The sequence below is a fragment of the Macaca mulatta genome, chromosome 9 (assembly GCF_049350105.2).
Source record: "Macaca mulatta isolate MMU2019108-1 chromosome 9, T2T-MMU8v2.0, whole genome shotgun sequence".
Taxonomy (NCBI): domain Eukaryota; kingdom Metazoa; phylum Chordata; class Mammalia; order Primates; family Cercopithecidae; genus Macaca; species Macaca mulatta.
Genome location: NC_133414.1, coordinates 122,741,875 through 122,757,079, shown reverse-complemented (window position 1 = coordinate 122,757,079; position 15,205 = coordinate 122,741,875). Strand labels below are relative to the sequence as shown.

Here is a 15,205-nt window from a genome sequence, read left to right as displayed (position 1 = left end):
CGTGCCTGCACATAAGACTAATCAGGTAGGAAGTGATATAAGAAAAATACTGAGTTTTCATTGAAACATTTAAAGTAAGAAAATAAAGAGAAAGCACCGAGATACACGAAAACAGACAAGCAAAACTAAGGTATATTTCCGGCTCAAAGTGTACACTGACCAGATTAGGTTAACACTGTATTTGCTTTATTCCCCACTAGACATAAATGATATGAGTTAAAATCTTTTTTAACAAAATAGGATGTATGAGAATATGCTTAAGTGGATACTTTACCAAAAGAAATAAAACTAAGGAAATACAAGGAAATGTTTGAGATGCCCAACTTCTACTACACTTCTTATATTACACTGAGCTCTGTAAGAAGGGGCCATTCCTACTTCCATATAGAGTACCTAACTGGACCACCCTGCCTAGGAAGTGGAACTCTTTACTCAGCTGTTCTTGTCCCAGTCCACCCAAGAGACCTCGGCATTGTGTGTATGTGCGGGGCGGGGGGGAGGGGGTTGCTCGCATCAGCAAGTACGTGCATAAGCATTAATGTGTGTGCTGTGGACACAGGTCGGGGTGAGGAGACTTCACACTGCCCTCAACCCTGGAGATTCTGAAATACTTCCACTTCAGTCCACTCTCTCATCATTGCCAAATTACAACCACAACAGGATATACAGGCTAGAGAGTGCCTTTCAGATTTGTGTGCACAGAAGGGACAGAACCTTTACTCTTATTAAGCCAGTCCACTAAATGCTCCTTTCCCTCAAGCATTACCCCAACTAAAAAGTTCATATTTTTCAACCTACTCCTTAACAGTCTAATTTTGTTAAAATGTTTTTCTCCTCAAAGGATTTGTTAACAGAAGCATTGCTATTTATACTTAAATGCAATTTATCTTCAGAGAGAATTTTCGAAGCTCTATTTACTATCTTCAAACTGACAACAGTCTGTTCAGTTTCAAGTTTTTTATATCTCTTCATCCTTTACAAAGATGACTAGTTTAGAAAACGTTTTTAAAAAGGTGAAATAAGAAAGATGAACCATTTTCCAAAACAATACTATGAACTATTCTACTGCATTTACATACATTTAAAATATGCATTTATAACTTATATATTACATTCAAGTTTAAAAAGCAATTTCTTACATACTATTGCATTCCATTCTTACAAACCATCTAAGGTAGACAGGGCAAACATCCAAATATCTCCATTTTTAAAGTGAAAAGAACAATTTGAGAGGCTACGTGCTTTGCCCAGTCTCACATAGCTAATCAGCCACTGGGTATAAAGCAGAATTCAGATCTGTACACTCTAAACCCTCTACACTAAGCTGCAATCCCATATAAAGTATTTCTTGGGTTTCATGCATATATAACCTCAGAAAATTAATGATTTCAATAAACTACCCTAAGATACCCAGGTCTTAATATATTTACAATTCAAAAAACAATACCTACCATAAAAAAAGTTACTTTTTCCAGATCCATTTCTGCCCACTGGAAAATTTCAAAAAGTACAAGTTATTTTACATAAAAACCAATAAATGTAAAACTGTTTACCTTTTTAAAAATACTCAAAATTTTTAAAATCCCATTTTCTAATACATCTTAACATCTGAAATTAAACAACGGTGAACAAAAGAAACCAATAAAACAACTATAATCACCAAATGAATTCAATTTTGTACAGACTTCTAATAGTTTTTTTCTTTAAAGATATTTCACAGTTGATCCTTTTCCTCTTACCCAATAGTTTACAATGAATAGGAGTAGCTAAATATACTACCTGGCTCTTATAATTTATCATATTACAACGGATATATAATTCTATTTAACTATATATATGTTTAACAATTGAAAGATTCATATATTGCTAACATTCTAAAACAATCATTTTAAATCCTTACAGTGTTCTCATGTTTACAATCAACCCTATATTATCATGTGTAGTCTCACAGAACCACAAAAGTATAAATAATTTTAAGGTACTTTTTGACTAACAAAATTCAAATATAAGCAATTCAATACTTAAAAGGATATCAAATCCTTTTGATTTTAAGTAAGTGTATTTGTTTAGTGAACTTTTCAGTGTTAAGACTCATAAATAACTATGTCAGTCTTCTCAATCTTGAGCCAGAAATATTCTGAGCAAATTAACCACACAGTTACCACCTTTAATGCAAAGTAAATCCCAAAAAGATCATGTCATGCCAGAAAGGACACACTTTTTAAAAAAACGCATATGACAGACGTAGGAGCCAGCTTGAAAGGGGCTTTCAGTAGCTAAATCTAGGGGTAATCTGAGCACCAAAATGACTAAATAAATTATAAATTATTGGTGGGGGGAATAATCCATGCACCCATACCAATAATAAAAAGATAAATAAGTAGGTAAGGAAGGAGGAGAATTACCAAATGCCAAGTTGTAAATGTGAAAGGAGATCTGGAAATGAAAAATCATTTTGTGACCATCAGAATAAAGGCAAGGGTCATCAACAGATGCTAAATGTAGGCACAAAGTTTGAAAAGGAGCACAAGATTTACATGGTCCAAAAGCATCTGCCTATATTACTTATTAGTTGCAAGGGAAAAAATAATACCTACACAGTGGAAACATTAGACCTTGACTGGGTGATCAAAAGTAATATCAGTAAGAGTCAGACCTCATGTGCCTCCAGATGTGATATCCTGAAAGGGATACAACATCACTTATGTCTTAATTCTCAAAAACAACAATGTTATAAAAGACAAAAGCTGTGGAAATGATCCAGATTAAAGGAGACTAAAGAAGCATGACAACTATGCAACGCCTGCTCCTAAATTAGATCCTGCACTAGAGGGGGGAAAATGCTATCAAGAACATTTCTGGGTCAGTCAACATAACTGTAAAATGGACAGATTTTTACTATGTATTAAATTTACTTAAGTTGTAAATTATACTTTGATTATGAAAGAGACTATATCCCTCCTCTTAGAAAGTACACATTAAAGTCAGAGATAAAGGACTGTGGCATAAATAACTTACTCTAAGGAAAAAAGTGTTTAGAGAGTGGAAATGATATAGCAAGTGGGGAAAATGTTAACAATAGGTGAATCTAGGTAAAGGGTTTATGAGTAGTCTCTGTACAGTTTTTATTGGGGCAATTTTTCTGTAAATTTGAAACTATTTCTAAATAAAAGTTTAAGATGACAATTTATCATTAAATGAATAAATATTTCAAACCATAATCCATCTATAAATAACTGAAATTTTAAGAATTTCTTTGTAAGAATTACTCTTACCTATAGAGTGGAACACTACATAGCAATTTTAAAGGATGCTGAATATTTAATAAAGATATTTCAAGATTTATCCTGGAGAATAACAATTATCAATAAATTATATGATGAACCCATTTTTATTTAAAAAGGCTTAATTACAGATGTATACAAAGACTAAAAACAAATTGAGGCAAATACAGTTTATATATGGCCCCAGATTCATCTTTCTCAACCCAGGCCTTGGCTGCCAATCAATGGAGAGGCTCAGTCTACTAACACCTCTGGTAGATTCAAGCTACCTTGGGAGTACATTCAGGTACTGCTGAATTGTGAAGATGGAAAGGAGGCTATAACTCCCTGACTACTTCCGGGTGTTAGTTCCCAGGGAACCACAATCCAAAAGTTTGGAGGCATTAATGCCGGATGTAGAAAACTTTGACCAATGAAAGACAGGTGCCAGCAAACAAATCCTTGACCGAATCCAAATCCATTCCTCTATCATCTGACCTTTCTAAGGCATGGTGGGTCCACAAAGTCTGTAAGTTATTCAACATGACTGCAAACCACCTGTGTCTTCTTTAGAAATCTGTGACCAGCTTTTCTCTTCATTCTTGCCCTCAAACTGCACCTCCCATTAAAGCCTTGGCAGCTAAGCCTGTCTGTGCTGTTTTCTAGGAAACCAGGACTAACCACAAGTATAGACTGTTATTATTAAGAATGGTTATCTCAGGCCGGGCGCGGTGGCTCAAGCCTGTAATCCCAGCACTTTGGGAGGCCGAGGCAGGTGGATCACGAGGTCAGGAGATCGAGACTATCCTGGCTAACATGGTGAAACCCCGTCTCTACTAAAAATACAAAAAACTAGCCGGGCGTGGTGGCGGGCGCCTGTAGTCTCAGCTACTTGGGAGGCTGAGGCCAGAGAATGGCGTGAACCCGGGAGGCGGAGCTTGCAGTGAGCCGAGATCACGCCACTGCACTCCAGCCTGGGAGACACAGCGAGACTCCGTCTCAAAAAAAAAAAAAAAAAAAAAAAAAAAAAATGGTTATCTCTGAAGAATCATGGTGTGCAGTAAAAAACAAAGAATGGTTACCTCTGGGTAAAAGGAGTATAGTTTATCTTAATTTTCTTCCTTTTAGCTTTTCCATAATGTTCTATAACTAACATGTATTTCTTTTGTTAAAAGGTTAGGGGGAAAAAATCCCTAAAAAGATACATGTTTGATGCATATACCCAAGAGATATTTTTTAATAGTCAACATCATTCATCAATCAAAGTGGTATGCTTTCACCAGATATTTTTAAGGCAAATCTCAGTACATAACTACTTTTGGTCTTTCTTACATTACTAATGTGCCTGGTTTTAAAACATGTTTAATCAGGAGTTATCTTGGGTTCATTTGTTTTAAAAACCATTTTCCTTTGTAATAGTGACTGTTAACAAATCCAATGCTGCAATCACAGTAGTAAAACAGCTAACTGATAATAGCTAAAACAATGGTATTTGATGGACCTTATAGATAAAATGTAATCATTCTAGCTAATAAGTTATTTTACAGATGATTTATAAAATCACACAAATGAAATATTAAGATACTTATTTTAAGGTGCAAGTTAAAGAAAATATAAATCTAGTAATTCTTATTTTTCTACATTTCTAAAGATTTTCCGATTGATGAAAAAAATCAGAAAGTACTTGTATGTAAGCAAAACTCCAGTACAATTAAGCCACCCTATGGCATGTCAATTCAATTAAATGACTTCAGTAGACAGAGCACAAGCGGGAAAAAAAGTATGTCTTCTTTATTCCCAACTACAAGGCTGCTATTGATAAATCAAGGGCAAAAAAAACCTGCCTTCAATTTTATAATTTTATACAAAATAAAGTATGATTCTCTGAGGGTCTTCTGGAAACAGTAATATGAATCTCACCTGCGTGTCACAGACTGAATTGTGCTCCCTTGAAACAACTGACACCTTAAACCTGAATGTGACAGTATTTGGACATGGGGGCCCCTGGAAGATGATTATGGTTAAATGAGGACATTAGGATGGGGCCATGTGAGCACACAGCAAGAGAGCAGCTGTCTGTAAGCCAGGAAGAGCACCTCACCAGAACCTAACCATGCAGGTATCCTGATGATGGATGTCTGACCTCCAGACTGTGAGAAAAAAAAAATCTTGTTTAAGCCACCAGTCTACGGTATTTTGTTATGGCTGCCTTAGCAAACTAATATACCGCTTAGTCTGGACTCTGTACAGCAAAACTGCGTCAATAGCAGTCTGTTTTTCTGGTGTCCAGAAGCACTCCTTTCATCTATCCTGTAAAATACTCAGCAGAATGTCAGAAAACATCTTTGTTAGCTGTATCAGCAAAATGCACACTACAACCTGAGCCATCTATAATGACTACATATTGTTAATGGCAATCACCATTAGCCCTTTATTCTCACACTTACATAAGGGTTCTCATTTAATCTTCCCAACAGCCCTATGAGACAGGTTTACAAATGAGAAAACTGAAGCTTCTCAAAGTCTCAAAAAGAACGCGTGACTGGGATTTTTTTTTTTTAATTATTATACTAGGGTACATGTGCACAACATGCAGGTTACATAGGTGTACACATGTGCCATGTTGGTGTGCTGCACCCATCAACTCGACATTTACATTAGGTATTTCTCCTAATGCCATCCCTCCCCCAGCCCCCCAACCCCCTACAACTGGGATTGGAACCCCATTCTGTTATGCTCTAAAATTTATGCTCTTCCAATCTAGCTACATGGTCTGTCCTTAGAGACACTGAACTAGAGGGTTGGGGGGAGGGCAGGAATTCTGGGATCTACTTTGTGAATAAAAACTGTCTTGTCTCTGAAATAAGGCAACAGTCAGCATTTTAAGATATATAACAAGAACAGAAGGGCGCAAATGCTTTAAAACTCTCTTACACATACATACAAGGCTACCCAGATAAAAAATGGGTAACTTATGAGTGTCTTATCCAAACATTTTAAGTTCATAGAAATAAGCAATTCATCAGCGCAATAAGACAGAAAAGTTATTTCAAGCAGAAAAATATACATAACTTTACTTAACATTCAAAGACAATTCCTGTCTCCTTAAGCCAATATACAAATCGACAGAATTTACGTTATCTGTATAGACTATAAATATGACCGAGTAAACCAAGAACACTTACCAATCACATTATGTTTTGAACTGAAGGGATCTACAATTGTTTGATCTCTGTAACTTCGAAAACCCTGGATAATCACCTAGTAAATAAAAAACACTTTTGAGAACTCACCCCCCCCCCCAAAAACAATACATTAACATTTTTCTCTTGAATTTCTTTCTTGTTTCTCATTTAATGCAATATACAAAACCTGCAATTTCATATAAGAAAAATTCATTTTGGAAAGTGGTGATTAAAAATCTACTTTAAAAGAAAAAAAAAAAAAAGTCCATTCATCGGTAATCTTTGCCAGTGCAATGCTGCTGGGTTTTATTTTTTTTAGGCGTTATAGTTGTCAACCTGTTAAGGATCTTTCAAAATCAAGAACACTGTGTGAGCCTAACTGGAACACTAGACACTGCAGTACAATAGCAAGTCTATCCAGCAGGCCGACCGGCCCCAGCTCTCCTGACTCCAAGACCACCGAGCGCTGCTTTCAGTCACTCACACCGGCCAGCGCCAGCCAGAAAGAGCCCACGTTCCAAAGGAGTGCTCAGAGCCCGACAGATCCAACAGAAAACCGTCTCCAAGGCCGTGTGCCTGGGCTCATCTTTGTGGTGGACTCCCGCGCGGGAAGACCCTTTTGACAGAAGTAAACAACCGGGGGAGGCGGCGCTCCGCATCCTGCAAGCAGGAGGGTCCCGCTCACTTCGCGGGTTAATCCGGGGGAGGAACGGCCCTCCGCAGTGACACCTGACACCCCCAGCCTGTGCCCCCAAGGCCGCCCCCGAGCCGGGGAGGCCACGTTTCCACACATCCCACGCACATGACCCGTGCGAGGCCACCCGTGCAGGACCACACAGCCCTTACGCCCGCGGCCGCCCCGGCGCGGTGCCCCCGCCAGCTCTCGGGCCGCCCGGGAAGGCCCAGTCCCACCCAGCGGCCCGCCCGCTCGCCCGCCCTTCCACACCTCTCGGAGATCCTGCCTCTCCCAGACCAGCGCCAGCGGGGAGGCCCAGGCTGCAGAGGGGCACCCCAATTCTCCGCGACCCCGCAGCCGGGACACTCGCGGGGCCTGGGGTCCCCTCCTCCCCCACAGTCCCCGCCCAGCCCTGGTCCAGCCTGTGGAGAGAGGGAAAGGCTGCGGATGGCGCCGCAACACTCCCGCCTCAAGGAGCAGTCCCTACCGGCCTATGACGGGGTGGAAGGACGCGAAGGCCTTACCTGCTTTATGTACATGATTCCGGGCCCCTGGCCTGGAAGGAGACTTGCCCGGGAGCAGCGACCGCCCGGCTGCACCGTCAGGTGAGGCGCCTACGCGACCCCTCCCCCAAAGCGCCGCTCGCTCCCCTCCAGCCAAACAAAATGGCGGCGCTCGTGGAGGCGGAGTCCGCGCCTTGGAAGGAACCACCTTGCAGCCCTCACAGGGCGTAGGAGGAGTCAAGTTCAGGTCTGCTCTTTCTTTTAGGCAAAACCAGTCTTCCACAGCGTTGTTTGATGGATTTCATTTGAATATAGAATTCTGTAGCTAACGGTTTCCTGAGACTTAGTCAAAAGCTTCACTCGGAGAAGCCATGACCGTAAGGTTGGTCCGTACCCCCTCCGAGCGCAGGGCCAATGGTCGCGTCCACGAGGGGCTAAGGTTCCGCGCCAAAGCCGGGTGGGAGACTCCGAGGGCCAGTAGCGCTGCGGGCCGTCGGCCACGTGATTCCGCACTGTTTAAAAAAGGGGACCGCGCGCGCTGTGCCAGTTCTGGAACACATGGAATGCTGGTGACTGTTGGAATTCTGTGCACAGAGTCCCTGCTGCCCCTTTGTTATAGCTCTCCCTAGGAACGTTTACAATCTTAGCACGCCCCAAGCTGGTTCCGAACTGCCCACTCGCAGGACAACCCCGAAGGGATTTGTCAATGCTCGAAAATTTGTTTTAATATGTGTTAATTCCCTCCGTAACTGTTTCTACTCTGCCATCTGCTATAAATCTAGGCAGATCTGTATAATTGCAACAAAGATTTAGGTAAGGCTGAAAGGTTTTAATCTACTTTAAAAACAAAAAAAACAGCCTGGATTAGGTGCTAGTGGCAACCCTAGGTCTCTCTGATCCCTATCAGTCTTGGGAGAAAAACATCATTTGTTTAAAAAATGGATCTCTGAGCTCTGAAATTACTTGCTGGGAAGAGAACAAAATACCCAGATCATCCCCAGCCCTCCGGCCCGCTGCTGGAGGCAATTCTGGCCTTGATTATTTCTAGATTGAACTATTTTTAATAGCCTCCTAACTGCCTCTGTTAACCAGGGTATCTCCCTAGGAGTCCTTTATGTGGAGCCCGGATAAAATCCTATCCAGCCCTTGCTTTAAAATAAATAAATAAATAGGCCAGGTTGAGTGGCTCACTCGTGTAATCCCAGCACTTTGGGAGGCCGAGGGGGGAGGATCACCTGAGGTCAGGAGTTCAAGACCAGCCTGGCCAACACGGCGAAACCCCCGTCTCTACTCAAAATATAAAAATTAGCCAGGCGTCGTGGTGGGAGCCTGTAATCTCAGCTACTCAGGAGGCTGGGGCAGGAGAATTGCTTGAATCCAGGAGGCAGAGGTTGCGGTGAACCAAGATTGCACCACTGCACTCCTGCCTGGGCAACAGAGGGAGACTCTGTCTCAAAATAAATAAATAAATATTTAACCATTTTCTTTTCTTTCTTCTATTTTTTTTTTTCTGACAGGATCTCGCTCTGTCACCCAGGGTGGAGCGTAGTGGCTCGGTCATGGTTCACCGCAGCCTCGAACTCCTGTGTTCAAGCCATCCTCTCACCTCAGCCTAGGGCTGTGGCCACCAAGCCCAGCTAACTTTTTTTTTTTTTTTAGAGACCGGGTCTCCTTATATTGCCCAGGGTGGTCTCTAACTTCTGGCCTCAAGGGATCCTCCCACCTCTGCCTCCCTAAATGCTGGAATTACAGGCATGAACTACTGCACCCAATCTAAACATTTTACTTCTAGATTTTAGTTGTATTATTTAAAGCTTAGGCCAGATGTGGTGGCTCACGCCTGTAATCCCAGCACTTTGGGAGGCCCAGGTGGGTGGATAACTTGATGTCAGAAGTTTGAGAACAGTCTGGCCAACATGGCAGAGCTCCATCTCTACTAAAAATACAGAAATTAGCTGGACACGGTGGCGGGTGCCTGTGATCCCAGTTACCTGGGAGGCTGAGGCAGGAGAATCACTTGAACCCAGGAGGCAGAGGTTGCAGTGAGCTGAGATTGTGACACTGCATTCCAGCCTGGGTGATGGAGAGAGACTCTATCTCAAAAAAAAAAAAAAAAAAAAGTTTTAAGCCTCTAATTCCTAGTCTACAAAATGAAGATGATAAAACTTCATCATATTCAGAATTACAAACAGGGTGTATAAGATAATCCTATTTACCTAAAATTGTTTTTACCTATGTAGGTAAAATATGAAAAGATGGTGACTAAAACATTTAAATGGCTTTCACAGTGATGGGAGTTTTACTTTCTTCCTTAGGCTTTTCCATATTAAATGAATCTTATACAATTAGCTTATATTATTTATATAGGCAGAAAAAAAGATCAGTGAAAAACCTAAAATAATCAAAAGGTGAGCCGGGCGTGGAAGCTCAAGCCTGTAATCCCAGCACCTTGCGAGGCCGAGACGGTCGGATCACGAGATCAGGAGATCGAGACCATCCTGGCTAACATGGTGAAACCCCGTCTCTACTAAAAAATACAAAAAACTAGCCGGGCAAGGTGGCGGGCGCCTGTAGTCCCAGCTACTCGGGAGGCTGAGGCAAGAGAATGGCATAAACCCGGGAGGCAGAGCTTGCAGTGAGCTGAGATCCGGCCACTGCACTCCAGCCTGGGCAATAGACCGAGACTCTGTCTCAAAAAAAAAAAAAAAAAAAAAATCGAAAGGTGATTTTGAGAATGTAATGCTTTTGTTTATATTTACGTATTTTTTTGTCTGTCTCTGCAAGAATATAAATCCAAGAGAGAAGGGACTTCATTTTGTTCCTGCTGTTATTTAGTAACTAATTCACAGAAAGTACTCAGTAAATACTTATGAGTGAAAAATGCACAGAAGCAAAGTACTTACCACTGTGCAGGGCTCACATATGCCAGCTGTTGGTGTTTAAAAGCTCCCTATGTCCCCATTTCACCCACCTTTCATCCCCCTTAGGAGCATCATTATCTTCTGATAAGTACGTAGGCGTAGAACATATTGATCTCCTTTAGCCAGGATGAATAGTTCTTCAAACCTATGAACTATCTGGAAGCAAAGGGACATTCCTGAAAGAAATTGCCACCATAAAGCAGAATGCCAGCTGCACAGTGCCTACTAGCTCATAGCTAAACAACGGAAAACTGCAGCCTTTGAAACAGTGCCCCAAAGAATTAAAGAAGCCTGTGACTAACAAATTCTTGAGTTTGCAGGATAGCAGATGAGAAAAGAAACAACTTGCTGAAACTCCCTCCACTTGTAATATTAAAAAACTGGCTGAAATTGCTTGGAACCAATATGACCAAGTGGAGTTTGCGCAAATGATTTGCTGACATCACAGCCTGAATTTCCAGTGCATGGTTCATACGAACTCCCCTTGAAGTCGACATATGATCCATGTGGTGGCATGAAGAGGTAACTGTGCATGCCTCAGCACTTTCTAGACCTCCCCTTTCCTTCTGCCAATCACCTACTAATCCCAGAATCCACCGATGAATATTTTTCTAATAAAATTGCTACCTTAAACCTAGTACAGAGAGACACATTCGAGCTGGATTCCTGTCTTTTTAGTCAACTTGCAATAAAAAGCTTTTCTCAAAAACCTGGTATCATACTATTGGCTTCTAGCACATCAAGCACTGAGCCCTTTTTGCTTGGTAACATCATTTTACATCTATACATCTCATTAACAACACATGGCATCACCTCAGTGCTTTTCTTTCTCTGTCCCAACCCCACCTCGGATTGATTCGGCATGATCACTTAGACACACTGGAGTGGGAGGGAGGAAAAAGAGATATTAATCATAAGTCTTTAAGAATGGAGTCTTTAATGCTCAAAGCACAGACACATAGCAATCATAATCCCGTATATTTGTGTAGCTCCTCACCCACTTCAAAGTGCTATCATGTGTATGGTCTGTGTTAGGTTTTTTCACTGATGCTGTGAGGAGCAAGAGTACTTATTTTGCATTGGGTTGGAAACCCAAGGGTCTTATGCTGACTCCATTTGACAAATTCCATGGCTTGGGACATGTCATTTTACCATGTGACTTTAGTTTTCCTGTAAATAAAATGGGAATATTCTCTGCCTTTCCAGGCAGCAAAGATGCAGATAGAGATTTGCCCCAACAGGCAGTGATCAGACTTTGGGAGTGCTGGCCCACATCCCGGCTCTACCACTTGCTGACGTATGACCTGGGGAAGATTAACCTCCTGAAGCCTGTTTCCTCATCTATAAGTAAAGATTTTAATGACATCTATGGAAATTTCCTTGCAGATCAATTAGGATGATTTATTTAAAATAACTGGCACAAGACATAATGTTAGCTATTTTTGTTATTAGTTCATAGCCAAACTTGTATTCAGCAAATCCCTGGGAAAAGACAGCAAAGAGCTTTCAGTTTAGAAAGGTCAAAATGCCAGGAGAAAACTGACCAAAGACTCTGGGACCACCCAACCCCTCATTATTCATGTATTCATTCATTGAACAGATAGTTACTGATTACCTCTAGCGTGAATGTGTCTTTTTTTTTAAGACGAATCTCGCTCTGTCGCCCAGGCTGGAGTGCAGTGGCTCAATCTCGGCTCACTGCAAGCTTCGCCTCCCCAGTTCACGCCATTCTCCTGCCTCAGCCTTCCCAGTAGCTGGGATTACAGGCGCCCGCCACCACGCCCAGCTAATTTTTTTGTATTTTTAGTAGAGACAGGGTTTCAACGTGTTAGCCAGGATGGTCTGGATCTCCTGACCTTGTGATCCGCCCGCCTCAGCCTCCCAAAGTGCTGGGATTACAGGCTTGAGCCACCGCGCCCGGCATGAATGTCTCTTAATAGTGTTGAGGAGAAAGAAACTTTTCCTCTGCCCTTTTCATGTTTATGGATGAGGTGTGGAGTAGGGGGGTATCCATGAACATAAGAGGGCAGGAGCTGAAGGCTTGGTGGTGAGTCCTAGCTACTCCGGAGGCTGAGGCGGGAGGACGACTTGAACCCAGGAGTTCAAGGCTGCAGTGAATCATTAATGTGCCACTGCCCTCCAGCCTGGATGACACATTAGCAAAAGAAAGAAACAGATTTTAATCACTTACGTTTTTAAATGTGACTCAAAAAGGCAGTTACAATTTGGGGCTTATATACCCCAAATGGAGTTTGAGACCAGCCTAGCCAACATGGAGAAACCCCATCTCTGCTAAAAATACAAAAATTACCTGGGCATGGTGGCCTGCACTGTAATCCCAGCTACTAGGGAAGCTGAGGCAGGAGAATTGCTTGAACCCAGGAGACGGAGGTTGCAGTGAGCTAAGATCATGCCACTGCACTTCAGCCTGGACTCCATCTCAAAAAAGAGAGAAAAAAAAAATCCATTTTGACTGTGTGCTCATTGGTCAGGGAAATAGCCACAGGATGGGTTTACGGACCCAGTGCAACCAATGTGAAACAGACTTGACCCAGGACTTCATTTATCACCTGGCCTTTGTAAGCCTCCACTGGATCAGGGGAGCCATAAACATGTTTGAGCTCACTGTCAGCTCAGATCCTATGTCCAACAGCATTCAAAAGATCCGGGTGTTCCCCTTTTCCTAGGGTTCAGTACTCTGTTAAGTTTTAGGGTCAGATTGAAGGAAATGATACTGAATATACCCAAGGAGAAAATACACCTTCCTTAGGACTCAGCTTCCCCTTCAGCTGATAGGCTGTGTTGTGAGATCTGCCTCCCGTACATAAACTGGATAAGGGGTTGACACTTCCCGTTGCAGTGACTGATATCGGCCTGTGCTCGCTCAAGCCTAATCTAATTTGGTATGTAAGTGAAGCTGTACACACTGTCACTGGCTGCCGACTTATCTCACTCCTAGGACAACGTGGTCTATGAGCCATAGCCACAAACCCCTATGGATCGTAGACTTAAACGCGTCCTAAGACAAAATTATAACGAATTTAGTTTAAAGATCTTAATTGGCTTTACTTGTGATTCTAGAATCAGCAACACCTCCTTCTATGAAAAAGAATGCATATTCGGGTGAGTTGAGCAGAGGATCATGGCATCATGGCTTTCTAGGTAGAAAAGGGCTGAGGAAAGCAGACAGAAAACAAAATACAGTTGTTTCAAAGTTGCTCTCCTTGTAAAGGTTGAAGCAGAGGAAGCTTCCTCATCATGCTGGCTAAAACAGGCCTATTTAGGAATTTGGCTATTTTCTCTCTCTCTTGATTTCTTGAAAGGTCAGATAAACAACTTAGTTTTGGCATGGTGATGTGGAACTTCAATATGAGTAAATCAGTTTTGGTTTGGTCTGTTGGGTCTAGCGCAGGAGCTCCATGAAAACCAATGACCTTCTATAAATTTTATTTAACCTAAGAGCTAAAACTGCAAAACTCCTAGATGAAAACATAAGAGTAAATTGTTGTGACTTTGTGTTGGCAGTGGTTTCTGTAACATTTTGCCAAAGCACAAGTAACACACACAAAGAAGATTAATTGTACTTCCTCAAAACTGTTGTTCACTAAGAGAAGTGAAAAGACAAGCTATAGACTGGGAGAAAATATTTGCAAATTATATACCTGACAATTTACGTGTGTGTGTATGTGTGTGTGTGTATCCAAACTATATAAAGAACTCTTACAACTCAACAATAAAAGACAAACAACCCATTTTAAAAATGGGCAAAATATTTGAATACACATTTCTCCAAAGAAAATAAACAAATGGCCAATAAACGTGTGAAAAGATGCTCCACATCATTAGTCATCAAAGGAATGTCAATCAAAACCACAGTCAGATACCACTTCATACCCACTAGGATGGCTAAAATAAAAAGACAGACAATAACAGGTGTTCGCTGGGATATGGAGAAATTAAAAGCCTCGTATGTTGCTGGTGGGATTGTAAGATGACGCAGCCACTTTGGAAAACATTTAGGCACTTTCCAGAATAGGAAAATCCACAGAGACAGAAACAGGTCAGTGGCTGCCTGGGGCTGGGGATTGGAAGGGAAGGTTTGAAAATGGAGTATAGATTTGTTTTTTAGGGGAGGAAGGAAAGTGTTGAAAATATCCTAAAATTATATTGTAATGATGGTTGCACGACTTCTTGAATATAGTGAAGACAACTCAACTGCATACTTTAAATGGGTAAATTTTATTGTATGTGAAATACATCTTAATAAAGCTGGAAAAACCTAGGAAAAGATTTCAACAGTGAATATTTTAACCATACCAATATTTAGACCCTGTACAGATGACAATGTATAGATTATCTAAGTCATTCTTGAACCATTTCATAAAATATAACAGTGCTGTATCTAATTGAAATACATTATAATTTCAAATGTGCTATTGAAATCTCAGGTTTAGATCATCTTTATACAAAGCTTGAGCTATTTAGATTAATGCAGAAATCCAAATTCTGGCATAGAATCAAATATGCCATGTTCCAGATTCCCAATTTTTTATTCAGTAGTAACTGTATCACTAGAAAGTTCAACACAAAACTACATTATTTAACATAGTGTAAGCTGATGCATTTTCTGGTTTAAATTATCTTGTATAATTTAAAA

General features: G+C 41.2%; 1 protein-coding gene across 1 annotated transcript in view; it reads right to left on the bottom strand.

The window, feature by feature from the left end:
* Positions 1-7,797, bottom strand: part of SMC3 (structural maintenance of chromosomes 3) — a 37,827-nt gene extending 30,030 nt beyond the window's left edge. The window contains exons 1-3 of the mRNA XM_015148176.3: positions 7,649-7,797; positions 6,449-6,524; positions 1,452-1,490 (exon numbers count right to left, since the gene is read on the bottom strand). Of these exons, the coding sequence (XP_015003662.1) occupies positions 1,452-1,490; positions 6,449-6,524; positions 7,649-7,663 (130 nt within the window). The 5' untranslated portion in view covers positions 7,664-7,797. The remainder of the gene's footprint in view (positions 1-1,451; positions 1,491-6,448; positions 6,525-7,648) is intronic.
* Positions 7,798-15,205: the final 7,408 nt, after the last annotated feature.